This window comes from Lissotriton vulgaris, chromosome 5 (genome assembly GCF_964263255.1).
Source record: "Lissotriton vulgaris chromosome 5, aLisVul1.2, whole genome shotgun sequence".
In the NCBI taxonomy this organism is placed as follows: domain Eukaryota; kingdom Metazoa; phylum Chordata; class Amphibia; order Caudata; family Salamandridae; genus Lissotriton; species Lissotriton vulgaris.
Window position 1 is genome coordinate 58,981,824 of NC_141693.1, and position 19,355 is coordinate 59,001,178.

At 51.4% G+C, this 19,355-nt stretch overlaps 1 protein-coding gene across 1 annotated transcript in view; it reads right to left on the reverse strand.

Moving 5' to 3' along the window:
* Nucleotides 1–19,355, reverse strand: part of LOC147710150 (E3 ubiquitin-protein ligase TRIM39-like) — an 86,835-nt gene that overhangs the window by 23,206 nt on the left and 44,274 nt on the right. The window contains exons 3-4 of the mRNA XM_086920839.1: nt 7,216–7,446; nt 1,203–1,225 (exon numbers count right to left, since the gene is read on the reverse strand). Of these exons, the coding sequence (XP_086776965.1) occupies nt 1,203–1,225; nt 7,216–7,446 (254 nt within the window). The remainder of the gene's footprint in view (nt 1–1,202; nt 1,226–7,215; nt 7,447–19,355) is intronic.

The window sequence follows — 19,355 nt, forward strand, 5'->3', positions numbered from 1 at the left end:
GGATCACAGCAAGCGCCCTGAGGAATCCTACCAACCCCAACAAACAAACACAACACCCCCAGGAGCTGAACTAGTACACATGTTATGGAGCTGCCCCCGAATAGGAGTGTACTGGAATACGATAACCAGGATATTACACACATGCACAGGTCAAGCACTACCTTTTGTATACCTCCTGTATCAATTCAGGAGGACGCCTGCCACCAAAGTAGTGTCGAGGTTCCTAGACTTGGGGATAATAGTAGCTAAAAGGCTCCTAACTAGACGGCGGAAAGTGGTGGACCCACCACATGTACGGGCATGGCGTCACTCATTGTTCGCATGGGCCAAGGCCGAAAGCATCTCCATCAAGCATGAAGAAACATTAGGACTGCGTTGAGAACCCATAGCAGCATGTTGGGACAACCTCTTAAATGAGCTGCAACAGATAGAGGGCGGTGACCCTGAGGATTCGCCTGGTTGCGACGTGGCCGAATAGATGTAGCGAACCATACACTAACCATACACGCTAACGGGCGTACCATGATATTTCAAGGGTGAAGGCAGACCACTTAAGAATGTGAATAAGCGTGGACACTACGCAAAGGGGACATTGAGTAACACAGCAGCAAGGAAACATTACGCAAACATGCGCGAAGATGGAGAGTTTGGAGGGAATTTACTAAAGAATAAGGCCTGAACATGGCTTTAATTACATTTCAACGCTGTTTGGAAGCAGAGAAGGGATGTTTTGAAGACTGGTATCGTAGTTCGGAAACTTTGAATTCGTTTTTCCACAACTCCTAATTGAAGAAACCGAAGGGGAAGTTTCGAGAATGTGCATTAGTTTTCTGTGTGTACAGGGAACTCTTCTGAGGACTTCAGGTAGGTTTTATAGATACAAATAGGTTTTGTGAGGACAGCAGCTCATTTCTGTAGCAATTATTTCAAGATTCAAAGGAGTTTTATGATGACTTACAGGGATTTAGGAAGATTTAAGATCATTTCCTGATGATACAAGGCAGTTTTCAGAGGACTTAAGTTTTCAGAGGAATCAAAGGTATTTTCTGAGGACTTAAGGTTTTTGTTGAGGATACAAAGTGATTTTATGAGGATCTGTAAGTTTCCTAGCACTTTGTGTGAACTTAGTAGTGGCATTTACACACTGCAGCAGTGAGACCTGTGTCTTACACACTGACAGGAGAATAATAAACCAGCCTTACCTGCTTAGGGTGCTTCCGACATCCTGCAAAACAGAAAAACAAAGTGAAATCAGTTTCCAGAGAAGATGTTAAAGTTATGATAGTATTTGTAGGAGTGAAACACTCGATCTACGATTAGAAAACGTTGGCTGCGGTCACATGACAAAGCACATTCTGTGGCATCGCATGACCCAGCACAGAGTGTGACTTTCTGAATGAGGTCACATGACATAGCAGAAACTGATATTCTGAATGGTAATGACACAGCACAGAGTCATTCTGAATGGAGTCACAAAACCCAGCACATTCTGATATTCTGAATGGAGTCACTTGACACATTGTATGATGTTCTCAACAGGGTCACATGCAGGGGCCTCATTTAGGTCTTGCCAGGGGTTACAGCTGCGACTCCTGGATTGCCCCTTGTGACCCGTCACTGCTTGTGCGACCCCTGGCTTCAGAGGTAGTAAATTCATTGCCAAGAAGACAGAGGCAGCTCGCCCTTATGAGAGTTGTGCTCCACCTTCGTTTTCTGCCACTTTTTTTTATTACATTAACAGTGAATAATCTGCCAGAAGTCCTTATTGTAGATCCTGGTGCGCCATGTTTTATTATACTAATAGTTATACAGGTAACGGGCGTTGCAGGAGGAAGTATGAAGAGCAGGGAACCTAGAAGAGTGTTCTTCAGTAGAGTAAGGAACGAATAGAAGCATTACTAAAAAAGTGCCATGAAGGAGTAGTTAAGAGGCTAAGGGGTAGAACAGTGCCCTGCAGGAAGAGATACAAGAAGAAGGGGTACTAGAAGAGTGCCCTGCAGGGGGAGGTACAGCCAGAAGGAAGGGGTACTAGAAGAGTGCCCCGCAGGAGGAGGTACAAGAAGAAGGGATACTAGAAGAGAGCCCTGCAGGCGGAGGTACAAGAAGAAGGGGGGCTAGAAGAATACCCTGCAGGCGGAGGTACGAGCAGAAGGGGGGCTAGAAGAATACCCTGCAGGCGGAGGTACGAGCAGAAGGGGTACTAGAAGAGTGCCCTGCAGGAGGAGGTACAGCTAGAATGGGAGGCTGGAAGAGTGCCCTGCAGGAGTAAGTACAAGAAGAAGGGGTACTAGAAGAGTGTCATGAAGGAGTAGTTAAGAGCCAAAGGGGTAGAACAGTGTCCCGTAGGAGGAGGTACAAGAAGAACGAGTACTAGAAGAGTGCCCTGCATGAGGAGGTACAAGGAAAGGATACCAGAAGAGTGCCCTCCAGGAGGAGGTACACTGCAGGAGGAGGTACAAGAAGAAGGGGTACTAGAAGAGGGCCCTGCAGGAAGAGGTATAAGGAAGGGGTACTAGAAGAGTGCCCTGCAAGAGGTGGTACAAGAAGAACGAGTACTAGAAGAGTGCCCTGCAGGAGGAGGTACAAGGAAGGGGTACCAGAAGAGTGCCCTCCAGGAGGCGGTACACTGCAGGAGGAGGTACAAGGAAGGGGTACTAGAAGAGTACTCTGAAGGAGGAGAAGGTACAAGAAGAACGAGTACTAGAAGAGTGCCCTCCAGGAGGAGGTACAAGGAAGGGGTACTAGAAGAATCCCCCGCAGGAGGAGGTACAAGAAGAGGGGGTACGAGAAGAGTGCCCTGCAGGATGAGGTACAAGGAAGGGGTACCAGAAGAGTGCCCTCCAGGAGGAGGTACACTGCAGGAGGAGGTACAAGAAGAAGGGGTACCTGAAGAGTGCCCTGGGGGAGGAGGTACAGGCAGAAGGAGTACTAGAGGAGTCTGTGTAAGTGGCAGCCATCTAGGAAATGAGATCACAGCTGCCCAGGAAGGACAAAGAAATGTGACCGCCTCTTGGCAGTTATGGACTTTTGAAGGATCTGCTTGTGTGAAGCTCCCGCCAATTACTGGATTAATTCATCCCAGCATTGGGTGAGCTGTTGTATTGAAGGGGCTGAGATGAAAGACCCTCTATAAAAATTTAAGGAAGAACCAGACAAGAGTTAAGGATTTGGACTATTGGACTCTTTATGACAAGTTGTCTATCACTTGCATGCGGCGTGGCTATATTACAAGTTCATCTCAGTATAAGGAGTTAAACTTATTGTTTAGAGGGTGACGCCAGGATCACAGCTGGTGAATGGAGGCTCTCTGTCACCCTCCAAGGAGGCTCTCGGTCACCCTCAGAGGGATGCTCTATATTACCCTCAGAGGGATACTCCTTGTTGCCCTCAGGGGGATGCTCCCTGTCACACTAAGAGGGACGCTCTTTGTCTCCCTCAGAGGTTTGCTCTCTGTCACCCTGGGAGGGATGCTCTCAGCCACCCTGAGAGAGATGCTCTCTGTCACACTTGGAGGGATGCTCTCTGTCACACTTGGAGGGATGCTCTCTGTCACACTTGGAGGGATGCTCTCTGTCCCCCTCAGAGGGTGCTCTCTGTCACCCTGAGAGAGATGCTCTCTGTCACACTTGGAGGGATGCTCTCTGTCACACTTGGAGGGATGTTCTCTGTCACCCTCGGAGGGGTGCTCCCTGTCACCCTCACAGGGATGCTCTCTGTCACACTAAGAGTAATTCTCCCTGTCGCTCTTGGAGGGATGCTCTCTGTCACCCTTGGAGGGATTCTCTCTGTCACCCTTGGAGGGATGCTCTCAGTCACCCTTGGATGGATGATCTCTGTCACCCTTGGAGGGATGTTCCCTGTCGCCCTGAGAGGGATGCTCTCTGTCACACTAAGAGGGATTCTCTCTGTCACCCTTGGATGGATGATCTCTGTCACCCTCGGAGGCCTGCTCTCTGTCACCCTCACAGGGATGCTCTCTGTCACCCTCACAGGGATGCTCTCTGTCACCCTTGGAGGGATGCTCTCTGTCACACTAAGAGGGATGCTCACTGTCACACTAAGAGGGATGCTCTCTGAGACCCTCAGAGGGATGCTCGCTGAGACCGTCAGAGGGTTGCTCACTGAGACCCTCCGGGGGATGCTCTCTGTCACCCTCCGGGGGAGGCTCTCTGTCACCCTCCGGGGGAGGCTCTCTGTCACCCTCAGAGGAATGCTCTCTGTCACCCTCCGGGGGAAGCTCTCTGTCACCCTCAGAGGAATGCTCTCCGTCACCCTCAGAGGAATGCTCTCAGTCACCCTCAGAGGGATGCTCTCCGTCACCCTCAGAGGAATGCTCTCCGTCACCCTCAGAGGAATGCTCTCCGTCACCCTCAGAGGAATGCTCTCAGTCACCCTCAGAGGGATGCTCTCCGTCACCCTCAGAGGGTTGCTCTCCCTCACCCACAGAGGGTTGCTCTCCGTCACCCGCAGAGGGTTGCTCTCCGTCACCCGCCGAGGGAGGCTCTCCGTCACCCGCAGAGGGAGGCTCTCCGTCACCCGCAGAGGGAGGCTCTCCGTCACCCGCAGAGGGAGCCTCTCCGTCACCCGCAGAGGGAGCCTCTCCGTCACCCGCAGAGGGAGCCTCTCCGTCACCCGCAGAGGGAGCCTCTCCGTCACCCGCAGAGGGAGGCTCTCCGTCACTCGCAGAGGGAGGCTCTCTGCCACCCGCAGAGGGAGGCTCTCCGTCACCCGCAGAGGGAGGCTCTCCGTCACCCGCAGAGGGAGGCTCTCCGTCACCCTCCGAGGGAGGCTCGCCGTCACCCTCCGAGGGGCTCGCCGTCACCCTCCGAGGGAGGCTCGCCGTCACCCTCCGAGGGATGTTCGCCGTCACCCTCTGAGGGATACTGCCCGTCACCCGCCGAGGGTTGCACGCCGTCACCCGCTGAGGGTTGCTCGCCGTCACCCTCCGAGGGTTGCTCGCCGTCACCCTCCGAGGGAGGATCTCCGTCAGCCTCCGAGGGAGGCTCGGAGGTTCACCGTCACCCTCCGAGGGAGGATCTCCGTCACCCTCCGAGGGAGGATCTCCGTCACCCTCCGAGGGAGGATCTCCGTCACCCTCCGAGGGAGGATCTCCGTCACCCTCCGAGGGATGCTCGCCGTCACCCTACGAGGGATGCTCGCCGTCACCCGCCGAGGGAGGCTCTCCGTCAGCCTCCGAGGGAGGCTCTCTGTCAGCCTCCGAGGGAGGCTCTCTGTCACCCTTGGAGGGATGTTCCCCGTCGCCCTCAGAGGGATGCTCTACGTCACACTAAGAGGGTTTCTCTCTGTCACCCTCGGAGGCATGCTCTTTGTCACCCTCACAGGGATGCTCTCTGTCACCCTCACAGGGATGCTCTCTGTCACCCTTGGAGGGATGCTCTCTGTCACACTAAGAGGGATGCTCACTGTCACACTAAGAGGGATGCTCTCTGAGTCCCTCAGAGGGATGCTCGCTGAGACCGTCAGAGGGTTGCTCACTGAGACCCTCAGAGGGTTGCTCTCCCTCACCCTCAGAGGGATGCTCTCTGTCACCCTCTGAGGGATGCTCACTGAGACCCTCAGAGGGTTGCTCTCCATCACCCTCAGATGGAGGCTCTCCATCACCCTCAGAGGGAGGCTCTCCGTCACCCTCAGAGGGAGGCTCTCCGTCACCCTCAGAGGGAGGCTCTCCGTCACCCTCAGAGGAAGGCTCTCTATCACCCTCCGGGGGAGGCTCTCTGTCACCCTCAGAGGAATGCTCTCAGTCACCCTCAGAGGGATGCTCTCCGTCACCCTCAGAGTGATGCTCTCGGTCACCCTCTGAGGGATGCTCTCTGTCACCCTCTGAGGGATGCTCTCTGTCACACTCTGAGGGGTGCTCTCTGTCACCATTGGGGGAATGCTCTCTGTCACCCTCTGAGGGATGCTTTCTGTCACCCTCAGAGGGATGCTCTCCGTCACCCTCTGAGGTATGCTCTCCGTCACCCTCTGAGGGATGCTCTCTGAGACCCTCAGAATGATGCTCTCCGAGACCCTCAGAGGGAGGCTCGCCGTCACCCTCCGAGGGAGGCTCGCCGTCACCCTCCGAGGGATGCTCGCCGTCACCCTCCGAGGGATGCTCGCCGTCACCCGCCGAGGTTTGCTCGCCGTCACCCGCCGAGGTTTGCTCGCCGTCACCCGCCGAGGGTTGCTCGCCGTCACCCTCCGAGGGAGGATCACCATCCGCCTCCGAGGGAGTCTCTCTGTCGCCCTCCGAGGGATGTTTTGGATGTTCTCTGTCACCATCATCTAGTGCCCTTTAAATGGAGCTACTTCTCAGGAAGCTTCTTGGCTTTAAACTAATCAACTTATTTGAGCAGAGCATCACTGTTAAAGTGACAGCGTATGACCACAATAAGGAGGTTTACACCTCTAATCCCACCCTAAGCCATATTGTTGAGGAATTTGGTTGCAGTTTACAGTTTTAAAGTAATCCAGTTGTAAATCAAATTTCTATTGCTGCAGGGCAGCAATTTGCCGACATTCATTTTGCACACTGTAATATAATCAGGGGTTACCCGTAATATAAAATTGTTACTATTCTTCAAACTAAAGAGTTCTCTGTGGCAATCTCTATCTTTTTCTGGGATGACAAAAACAGAGTGAGCTTTCCATTGCCGATTTCAAATTCCAGGTTAAATAGCTGACAAGAGGTTTGGTGCACATGAACCAAAGTGGCCACCTGCATCAGGAGACAAGTAAACACATTAGAACAGAAATGTTTTCAAACTTCTTAGAAAAGAAGGAATTTGGTTTCTTTCCAGTTCTCTCGGGTGTTGTCTCCCATTAAGCTTTCCATTTCTATCTAACTTTTATTACATTTTTCTCCTTGGTCTTCATATATTATTTACGGTCACTGGAATTGCTTGGTGTGTTGCATTCTCCCAATAGATAAAATACATAAATATTTTGTATATAGATGGGTTATTAACTTGTATATCACGCCGTAAACGGTCACTGTACATTTCACAGTTTGTATATTGAGTTGGGCTCACAACATCAAGTGGGACAATGTAAATTATCCATCTCTGTATATCATGTGCGGCTCTTGGAGTGCGTGGGGCCACTGTGCATTGACCCAGCCAGGAGATCATACGTGCTCCGCTCATACATTTAATAATGCACACAAAATACAATTATTTCACTTCCTTCTGTTTTATTTCCCAAACAGTATCTCACCTTCAGGAGTTCCCACGACGGCGCCTCAGACTTCTTTTCTATCTCCGTTATCAGGGCCTTGAGAGAGGTGATTTGATTGGACAGTTTGGTGATATTTGCATTTTCTATCGTGGTCATTTTCTTCTCCATCTCCTCCAGTCTTCTGTGCAGTGTTTGCTCATTTTCTTTCAGGAGCTGCCGTAGCTTTTCAAACTCAGATTGAATTTTATTCTTCTCAGTTCTTAGCTTGTTCTGTCAGAAGCAAAGAAAAGCTGGTTAGATATTAAAAATCTTTCTACAAGCCATCCTTAGAGTCGGAGTCCAGGAGGAGGGTGGAAAGGTTGATAAATCCTTAAAAAAAATAAATCAGACCACTAATGTGCTTTTCCTAATTTCTGAACTGCAATCTCTTACTACCTTCCCTTCTACCGTCTTCCATCCTTCTCACACTCCTGCCCTCCCCCTTCCCTCATACACCTCATGAACTGTAGAGAGGTCAGAATTTGTGAAGTTGGAGAGAAGCTCGATCCATGGAGAGAGTGCAAGGAAGAGAACCCACCGCAGGCAGAGACAGTCAAAAACCGACAGACGGGCTGAGGGGAGACACAGGCTGAAGTCACATGATAATGTAAAAGAAGGGGGCCAGGAAGTTTCTGCCCTTGGGATGGAAGACACAAGATTTGGGGAGTGCAGGCTGCCCCTGTCCTGCCAGCGCAATGGATGTGTTTGCCCTGAAGGAGACACTGAGGGGGTGTCCTACAATGGCGCTCATTCAAAGTGATGGGTAATCACTGGTGTCGGAATGTCACGTTCAAAATCATAAACAAAGTATGTGCATTCTGTCACAAAATGCAGAATTACCAGATAAATCAATGTTTCTGAAGGTTTTGGGCTTTCAGCCCTCATCAGCCAGGACCTGCCTTAGCGGTTTGGGCCGCACTGTTCCCATAACAAACAGGGTCAAGACTGATTTGCATATGGCTGGGTCCAAACTGGGATGATGTGGTGAGCGAAATAATGACAGATGAAACCCAGATCCTTATGATTGGGGGTGAATGTTTGCATTGTCCAGCATTCCGTCCATCAACTGTTTCTTTTGCGTAGGTCGCCCTAAGTGGGAAGGGTATGCCCAGACATGGGTCCCGTGCTCACTACACCACTGGATTCAAGCTAGCCTGGCTGATGAAGGGTGATGCCCTGAAATTGGTCCCAGGATGTTTGTTTCCGGTCCAGAGATGACCTGGCTAAGCAGTTCAGGCTGGACTGTTCCCATAAGGGACAGGGTCAAGACTGATTTGCATATGGCTGAATCCAAACTGGGGTGGTGTGGTGAGTGAAAGAATGATGGATTAAACCCAGACCCTTGTGACTGGGGGTGAATGTTTGCATTGTCCAGCATTCTGTCCATCCATTGTTTCTTTTTTTATCAGGTGAGGTACATCACACTGAGGCTTAGAGCAGGGGCCTGTGGGTTATCAGGTGCGGTATGTCACACTGTGGCTTAAAGCAGGAGCCTGTCTGTTATCAGGTGAGGCATGTCACACTGTGACTTAGAGCACGAGCCTGTGTGTTATCAGGTGAGGTACGTCACACTGTGGCCTACAGCAGGAGCTTGTGTGTTCAGGTGAGGTATGTCACACTGTGGCCTACAGCAGGAGCCTGTGTGTTATCAGGTGAGGTACGTCACACTGTGGCTTAGAGCCGGAGCCTGCGTGTTATCAGGTGAGGTATGTCACACTGTGGCTTCGAGCGGGAGCATGTGTGTTATCAGATGAGGTATGTCACACTGTGGCTTAGAGCCGGAGCCTGTGAATTATCAGGTGAGGTATGTCACACGGCGGCTTAGAGCAGGAGCCTGTGTGTTATCAGATGAGGTATGTCACACTGTCGCTTAGAGCAGGAGCCTGCTTGTGTGTTATCAGATGAGGTATGTCACACTGTGGCTTAGAGCAGGAGCCTGTGTGTTATCAGGTGAGGTATGTCACACAGTGGCTCAGAGCCGGAGCCTGTGTGTTATCAGGTGAGGTATGTCACACTGTGGCTTCGAGCGTGAGCCTGTGTGTTATCAGATGAGATATCTCATACTGCGGCTTAGAGCCGGAGACTGTCAATTATCAGGTGAGGTATGTCACACTGTGGCTTAGAGCCGGAGCATGTGAATTATCAGGTGAGGTATGTCACACTGCGGCTTACAGCAGGAGCATGTGTGTTATCAGGTGATGTATGTCACACTGTGGCTTAGAGCCGGAGACTGTGAATTATCAGGTGAGGTATGTCACACTGTAGCTTAGAGCAGGAGCCTGTGTGTTATCAGATGAGGTATGTCACACTGTAGCTTAGAGCAGGAGCCTGTGTGTTATCAGATGAGGTATGTCACACTGTAGCTTAGAGCAGGAGCCTGTGTGTTATTAGATGAGGTATGTCACACTGTAGCTTAGAGCAGGAGCCTGTGTGTTATCAGATGAGGTATGTCACACTGTGGCTTAGAGCAGGAGCCTGTGTGTTATCAGGTGAGGTATGTCACACTGTCGCTTAGAGCAGGAGCCTGTCTGTGTGTTATCAGGTGAGGCACTTCTCGTCCCAGTGAATAGGAGGGTTTCAGCAGTGGAGAGAGGTGTGTTTCTCTTGCGTCACCAAAAATGACTGGTGTCAGACATTTTGTGGAGTTGGGTATGTCTCCACTACTGGTAGGGGGTTGTGCTACTGTACGTGTCACTAGTATACAGGTAGATGGTTGTGCTCCTGTGATGTGACACCAGTCCTGGTAGTGTTGTGCTCTTGTATTGTAGAGATAGGCTATGTGCACCGCTTTTCAGTTGAGTAACTTTGTGGAACAGTAAACAATTTCGTAGTTGATTTTTGGGGGCGCTTGGGTGCTCCTGCAAATAACGTATCCGTCCGTGTACGTTTATGAAATTCAATGAAATAGTGCACACATCAAAGGTGAGTGCATCCCTGCGTTGGGCTCACCACTAGTTCTTCATAGAAGACTCCAAGTGAGACATTTAATTGTAGTTTGAGTTAATTTATTTTTCACTGTTTTTTGTACTTTAAAGCTTGTGATACATCCTACGCGCAATGATGAACACCGAGCTTCTGACACCCGTTCGGAATTAACCTCTAAACTACTTGCAATCGGTGAACCGATCCAAACCGGCTCACCTCCTTAATAAAGGGCTAAATAGCCCGAAATGCATTGGAGAGGCTAAAAACCCTATGGAGAATGTATTGTACAGATGAATTGTTTGGCAAACGCATTTGATATGAAGAAATAATATTGAATGGAACTAAAGTTAAAAAACAGTGAAAAATAAATTAACTCAAACTACAATTAAATGTCTCACTTGGAGTCTTCTATGAAGAACTAGTGGTGTGCCCAACGCAGGGATGCACTCACCTTTGATGTGTGCACTATTTCATTGGAGTCTCTTGTATTGTGTCACTGGTCCTGGCAGAAGGTTGCACTTCTTAGCTCTCTCCTTGGTAGAGGGTTGTTTCCTTGTATCACCAGTGCTAATAAGGAATGTGTTCCTGAGTTCTGTGACACTGTAATGTTATTGCTCCCTGAAGCCCAGAACAGTACCTGTTTGGTGACCTGCAAAGGCCAAGCATGCCCTCATAACAGAGATTACACTACTTCCCATGTCCTGAGTTAACAACCTAAAGTGGTGGTGGCAGCGTATTACATTTATTGGCTCATTGGTTATGACCAGACCTCTTTCCTGTGTCCGGTGAGAGTGCAATCTACTGAACTGCTTTGGTGTGAGCCCCAGACCCTTGCACTAACCTTCCGTGTGCATGTCCAGTGCATGTAGGTACGGTGGATGTGCTGCACATGGGTGGCAATAGGAATCTCCAGGCCCACCTCATGAGGTCGCACACTGTGGCGCACACACTGCAGACTTAACCTAAACCTCATGTCGCTAAGTACGCATACACACCTGATCATGATCAGACCTGCGCACAAGATAGATAATCATCAAATATGAATGGTAAATTACAGATTGTTGTTTTTGTTAATGTTAACAAAGCTCATGGTGATATATTTGCAGAATTATTATGATCTTGAGTTCCCGTTGGGACATTGACATCGAACCACAATTCTATAGTATGTATAATGCTGTTATTATATCCTTGTACCCCATCAATGTTCTATATAAACCTGTATGAAAGATATTATGTACACTCACTATTGTCAAGGATCTATGTACAAAGCTCTGAAAAATCAATAAATAATATTTTTTTTAAAAATGGGCACTAGTTATCCTGGGACATTCCAGTCAGCTATGACCTATCTCTGTGAGAGGTCTAATGAAGGCATAAAAAATGACACATCAACCTATTGACGATTAGTAAGACTGTTGCAGGAAATCCTTGCAGTGAGGATTAAGCCAAAGTCAAAAATTATGTTTATTATGACCGTAGTCTTTAAACAAACAAGCGGTGAGCATAATACATTAAGAGGAATGTATACAGTAAAACCTATTCTTATTTTTAAAAAAAAATTTCTTTAAAACAATTCTACATTGCAATTCCAAAAATCCAGAGTCCAGTTACAAAATACTAGTCACCTCTAAAAGTTACAAAAGCTTTAAAACATGTTTTAAAAATTTTAAAATCCTTTTCACTTTTCTCACCATCCTAACAGTTTCGGTCAATAAAACTTCATTAAGCAGACAGAGAATGCCCAAGGTCAGTGGCTAATGCTGGGCTGTGCCCAAGTAATTTCTAGAATTAGAAATGCATATTTCCTGAAGAAGGGAATGTACATGTCCTGAAACGTGTTAGGATTAGAGGGCATTGGGTTTAGATGAACTATTTGTGGGCTAAAACTCATCTACAGAATGTTGGAGTTTCCATGCTCGCTTTATCACTTAGACTAGCAGCCCGTCCCGACGTTGTCCGGGTATGAATTGCTGCGGGCCAGTAGTATATTGTTTTGTAGGATTTTGTTTTGATAGCATTTCTTATCTGTGACAGGCCTGTGAAACGCTCCGATTCACAGTGCACTGCTGATGATGCACTTAAGAGTGCGCGTTCAGTAGTGTGTGAACTCGAGTTTCCCTACTTTATTTTTCCTTGCAATATTATATATTAGAACATTGGAAAGTTGGGAGCTCCATTGAAACAATGGAGTGCTCTGGGCTTATAATGGCTGGTATAAGCCTGGAGCTCCAACATTCCAATGTTTCTTTGTTCACAGCTCTGGATGTGCACAAAGGCTTCAGGGAGCCTGAGGGGATTCCAATCCCCTCACGCTCCCAAAGGGCTTTGTTCTTTTTTGTTAGAACTTTCTACCCTCTAGTGGCAGAATGTTCCAATAGCCTTATACAGAAAATGTATTATCCCTGTGCACTCGTTATTAATAATCATAAAGTTTGACTCTGCTTATGGCTGGTTCGTGAAGGCGCTACAGTTGTCGCACGTAGTCAGACCGTGCCTTTGAAGAAAGTGTCAAGTGTTGTGGGTAGGAACACCTACCCTCGTGACTGTGCGCTCAATAAACAATGAAACACATGGGTTTCTTAATGAAGTTCAATTTATTTTATTTCAAGTTCATAGAAACTTCAATTTATTTTGAAAGACGAATTATAGACAGTCATTCCTTGCGTGCATAATAATCATCTTATGTCGCAAATTAGAAAATCCTCTTAATTTTACGTCCACCCAATGCATTTCGGGTCAGAAAAACCATGACTCTTCGTCAGGGGTCTGAAAACAATGGGTAAGACAGGACCAAATTAGTTACTCCGACAACATATGCATTTATACACAATGATAAAAAGTATCGAACGTGCTACCTTAAATAACCCAACCGAGTGTCTCAGGAACATGCCATCAGTGTGATTCATTAAACAATCAATATCACAAAATTCACTGCGTAACAGCTGGAAGTGTGTATGTACAAGTAGATGAAGTGCTAACACAAGTAACAGGAATATCAACATGCATACCGAATGGCTACCAGAATCGTGATAAACAAAAACGTTCCCAGTGCGAAATCAAGAAGAGAAATGTGTCTGTACACTTACGAAGGATCGGGCAACGCCGTATCTCCACGAGTTCTAACCGGTTAACACTGTTCAATGAGAATGGTGTGGATAAGTGTAACAGGGATCACGTGATCGGGAATGTAACCAATCAACGGAAACCAAAACATTTAGCACCCATCACGTGGTCTGAGTATCCGTGCTTCAAAATAAGGAAGTAAAGCATTATCAAAGTGAAAAATTAAATGAAATGACATGCACGGGGTGATATAAACCAAAGTAAATGAAGTAGGGGATAGATATGAGCATGCAAACATGATGGAAAATGCACATGACTTGGAAAATCTTAATCAGAGAGAACAAACGAATGATACAATGTAGGCGGGAACCAGTGTCATTCGAAAGGCAATGCAGGCATAGGGTGATCAATCATAGGAAGCAAGAATGTTCTACACGATCATTCATCCCAAATGGATGAACAGAATTAAGTTTTTTAATCCAGTGGAATTCCGCTCTTAATCTTTGTTTCAAGGGATCCATGTCTGGGCGTTGTGGGATGGTCTCAAGAACCGTGAAAACGTTCTAGACACGTCACTAAGTAAAATTGAAAAATTAAACAGATGCCATTTGACCCGGTGCTTGGAGCTTTCTATGCCCCTACAGAAGTGGAACGGTTCGAACATGTGGAGATTGGCGATGCACCTACAAAGTCGGAATCTTTGGAACTGCAATTGGCGGAACATTTCACTGCTTTTCCCGATTTGGAGACGTTTGCTCGTAATTGTGATCTGTGTGGGACTGTGTCGCACCCCCTTCCCAGCTGGTCCATCAAGATGGCGGATGGGATAGTACCTGGTCTTAGAGTCGGGAAGGGGCATCGTTGGACTCGAGCGTCTACTTTGGGACTTGCCATCCTTTCTTCGACTAATAGACTATGTCTCGACAACTTCTGTTTGACCTTTGACAATTTTACGGTGGGGCCCTCTTTATCGGAGGGGATCAGCAAATTTGATCGACGGGGCCAAGGCTGAGACTGTTGTTTGAGGTTTCACAATATTGATTTTTTGGTAACGGGACTGCTTTATTTGGTTACCGGAGTCCGGGGCGGGATTTCTGGTTTCCTCTGTGTTGGACAGGGCTCGTGGTAGGCCCGACCCCTCCCCGCATGGCGGGTCACGGATCCCTGCTACCCCTGTTCCCCGGACAAGAACCACCCCTGCAGCCGCCGGGTCAACCCCCAGCTCTTCCCCGACGGGGCCCCGGCCCATCATAACAACATTCTCGGCTGGCCCGGGTTCCTTCCCGAACCACCGTCCCCGGCCCAGCCGCCATCTTGGCGCCGACACGACCAGGCCTCGTGGCCACGGGTCGACCTCAACCTCAGGCCCAGCCAAGCCCCGACATCGAGGCACCACCATCCACCCAGGGGGTAAGGAGACCACTAGGCGAGTCAATGGAGGAAGGAGTGTCGATGGCTCCCCTCCGCCCGGTTTCGATCGCCCCCGGCCTCTCTGGGCGCTGGCTCCACCCCCCTGCTGGGTGTCTGGACTCCCTCATCCCGGACCCCCCGACCTCCAAGTGCGAGGGTCCGGACATCAAAGGGCGCCAGACCTATAACTGGGGCAGCTCCGGAGCAGGAAGGCAGTTGTATCCTGGAGTCGAGAGACACCGAGACGAACTCATCCTTGGAGGCCTGCTGGCGCTGCCGCGGCCCCTCTTTGTGAACTGTCCTTGAAGGCCTGCTGGCGCTGCCGCGGCTCATCCTCTTCGTGAACCATCTTCGAAAAGCCTGCTGGCGCTGCCGCGGCTCATCCTCGTGTACCATCCTTGAAGGCCTGCTGGCGCTGCCGCGGCCCATCCATGTGAACCATCTTTGAAAGCCTGCTGGCGCTGCCGCGGCTCATCCTCGTGATCCATCTTCGTAGGCCTGCTGGCGCTGCCGCGGCCCATCCTTGTGAACCATCTTTGTAGGCCTGCTGGCGCTGCCGCGGCCCATCCTTGTGAACCATCTTCGGAAGCCTGCTGGCGCTGCCGCGGCCCTTACTTGCGAACCCTCCAGCTCGAGGATTGAGAGCTATACACCAGCTACCCCCTGTACCGGACCGGTACTGAGACTGTCCCGCTACCCCCTTTCCCCCAGAGACTAGAATTGGTGAGATCATCATATCCTTGTCTTGCTGTAACGTCAAGTTTACCCTGCTTAAGAATACCTATAAAAGTGTACAGAACCTATCTTGGTGTGGCGTCCATCTGTGGGGGGGTAGTTGCTTGTCCGTACGATCTAAGGAGAGGGCCCTCGCCAGGAGGCCTCTCCACCTTGCTCGGCCAACCCTCCGGGTCTCCGTCTAACATTGGTGGCCAGCGGCGGGATTCGAGCCGACGCATAATCGTATGGAGAGTAACTCGCCCCACAACGCACAGCAACAATGTCGACGAAAGAGATTGGAACAACCGCAAAATTCCAGATGGAACGGCTGGAAGAATACAGCCACAAGGAATTGAAACAATTCTCCATAGACTTGGGCATCGCTACCACGGGACTGAGCACCAAAGATGACCTCAAGCACGCCTTGGAGTCTTGGGTGGAGACGGGAGTGCCCCCACCCCAAAACGAAAGCATTGAGACCACCGAAACAACGGCAACCCCCGAAGAAGAAAGAAGAACGGGCCTCTCTCCGAGGAGGCCCGGGAGAGGAGCCGGCTCCACGAGTTGGAACTGGCTCGACTCCGCTTAGACGGAGAACTAAAACTAGCAGAGAAAAAGATAGCCCTCGAACACTTACGGCTATGGGAAGAACGGGAAGAGAAAAATAGCCAGAGGGAGCTGGAAGAGAAGAAACTAGCGTACGAACACGAGCGCAATTTAAAAGAGCTAGAAATTCGACGACAAAACAGGGACCTCGGCGTCCCCGAGAACCAGAACTCCGCTCCCCCTACGGACACCAAGGTCCACATTCCCAAAGACGTTGTCCGGGAGTACTACCGGAACGACGATATCCAGCAATGGTTCAAGGCCTACGAAGTAGCCATGATCTCCCACCGAATTCCACGGAAAGACTGGGGAGCCGGGTTGTGGGGGAGATTCGTCAACGAAGGAAGAGATGCCCTGCTACAACTCCCCGACGCAGAGATGACCTCCTACGACCACATGAAAGCCGCCCTGCTCACTCGCTACGGGCTCACCCCCGATATGTACCGGCAGCGATTTCGAGACTGTAAAAGAATCCCCGGCAACACCTGGGTAGAATACGTGAACTTTTTTAGCAGAGCCTTAGAGGGATGGATCAAAGGCAGCCAGGTCACCACCTACGAACAATTATTCGATCTCATCGTGTGGGAGCACCTCTCCAATAATTGTTTCGTGGAACTAAGGCAGCATCTCCTCGATAGCAAGCTGACCGAACCCCGGAAACTCGCCATCGAAGCGGATCGATGGGAGAGCACCCGGGTCCCCCGGAGTTGGCCGGGCGAACAAAACCGAGCCTCCCAGGGGTCCCACCGTCCGCGAGGAGGAGGAGGCCAGGGTCGTGGCAGGGACACCGCCACGGTGCCCCCCACTAATAACCCCCCATCCCCGGCCGGAAGAGGAAGCCCTCCGACGCGACCGGGATTCCGCTCCAATGTTGTCTGCCACAAATGTCAGCGGCCCGGCCATTACGCCAATGATCCAAACTGTCCGAGAAACCAGTCAGTCCAGGCCCCGGGTCCAGTGAGCCGCCAGATCACTGCCGTCGCCCTCGGAGAGGAGCAAGGCGAAGAAGAAGCCGAAGAGTGTGAGCACTACCAGACCGAGTGGGAACCCGCAGCCATGTCCCTGGTATGTCTAGGGGAAAGGGACATGGTCCCGCGGGCCCCCCTCCCCGCCAACACGCAGAAGTACAGCCAGTGGGTCACCATCAATGGACACCGGGCTGAAGCCCTCCGCGACACAGGGGCCAGTGTGACCGCAGTCCGTTGCCATCTGGTGACCCCCGATCAAATCCTGCCCAACGTACTTTGTCCAGTACGATCAATTCCGAGAGCCTGTGCCAGATGGCCCGCGTCCCCTTCGAGTGGGGGGGGGAGTATCGGGCATGCTGAAGGTGACCGTCCGAGATGACGCCCCCGTGGACTGCCTCCTGGGGAACGATCTCGAGAGCTCCCCCTGGGCAGCCGTGGAGCAAAGAGCACCTGGGGATGCTTGGTCTCACTGAATGGGTCTGCGCCACGACCCGATCCATGGCCGCCCGCGCCATCCCATCCACCGAAGAACCCGAGTGGCCCGAACCTCCACCGCCGGTCGTCACAGAAGAGACCACCCCTGAACCGGGTCCACTGGGGCCCGGCAACGAAGACCCGGACCCACTGCAAGAACTCCCGGAGCTGGCCCAGTGGCGCCAAGAAGGTGGCCCCACTCAGGAACAATTCCGCCGGGAACAAAGAGCGTGTCCCTCCCTCGAGGGGTTCCGACAGCAAGCCATAGCCCAGAGCGCCGGGGATGTCTCGGGGGCCCACTGGATCTATTGGGACAATGGGCTCCTCTACAGTGAGCAAAAGATTGCTGAACTGGGGGCCAGCCGGGTGCTGGTGGTCCCCCTCCAATTCCGAGACTTCCTCTTGAACCTGGCACACGATGTGCCGCTCGCCGGGCACCTGGGGCAGGACAAGACTTACAGCCGCCTGGTGACCCATTTCTACTGGCCTAAAATGCGGAACGATGTAGTAAACCACTGCCGGGCCTGCCCCACCTGCCAGGCCAGCGGGAAGAGCGGCCGGAAAATAAAAGTCCCCCTCCAACCCTTTCCCGTCGTCACCACTCCCTTTGAGAGGGTGGGGATCGACATTGTGGGACCCCTGGAGCCCCGGACAGCGCAAGGTCACCGGTTCATACTCGTCCTGGTGGACCATGCCACCCGCTATCCCAAGGCCATCCCTCTCCGAACCGTGACAGCGCCCGTGGTGGGCCGAGCCCTGATGGGGATCTTCTCGCGGGTGGGCTTCCCCCGAGAGGTCGTCAGTGATCGAGGCACGAACTTTATCTCCAGATACATGAAGTCCCTATGGCAACAGTGTGGGGTCACCTACAAATTTACGACCCCTTACCACCCGCAAGGAAACGGACTAGTGGAACGATTCAATCGCACCCTCAAGGGTATGATCATGGACCTGGAAGAGCCCCTACGCCGCCAATGGGACGTGCTGCTCCGGTGCCTCCCGTTTGCCTACCGAGAGGTCCCACAGAAGTCCCTGGGATTCAGCCCCTTCGAGCTCCTGTATGGGCACCCCGTCCGGGGTCCCCTCAGCCTGGTCAAGGAAGGGTGGGAGGTGACCCCCCAGAAGACTCCCCCTGATGTGTACAAGTACCTCCTGACCCTCCGGAACCAGACTCGGCGGTTCAGGGAACTCGCCAAAGCCAACCTCGAAGCCAGCCAAGAAGACATGAAGCAATGGTATGATCAAAATGCCTCATCCATCGAGTTCGAGCCGGGACAACAGGTCTGGGTCATGTCCCCGGTCGAACCTTGCGCCCTCCAGGACAAATGGACAGGACCCTTCAAGGTGGTGGAGCGCAAGGGCCCCGTCACCTACCTGGTAGACCTGGAGTCCCCCCGGAACCCTCTCCGGGTCCTCCATGCCAACAGACTTAAGCCTCACTTTGTGCGCTCTGAACTCAGCCTTCTGATGGCTACCGACAGTGGGGCTGAAGAGGATTCCGAGCCCCTTCCCGACCTCCTGAGGACCCGCGAGAAAGACGGCTCCGTGGAAGGAGTCCACCTCTCCGCTGCCCTATCTCCAGCACAACGCCAAGACTGCCGAGACTTGCTACAGCAATTTGCCGACCTGTTCTCCCTCATCCCTGGGGTCACCCCCTGGTGCCTCCACGATGTCGACACCGGGGATAGCCCCCCTATCCGGCATAGAGCCTACAGAGTACCTGATCGGGTACGCGCCTGCATCCAGTCAGAAGTATCCAAGATGCTGGCCCTGGGAGTAATCGAGCCCTCCGAAAGTCCCTGGGCCAGCCCAGTCGTGCTGGTCCCCAAGGCCGCCGCCCCTGGCGTCGCCCCAGAACTCAGGTTCTGCGTAGACTACCGGGGCTTGAACGCCGTAACCCAAACAGACGCTCACCCCATCCCACGAGCAGATGAACTGATCGACCGCGTGGGGGCCGCCCGCTACCTGAGCATCTTT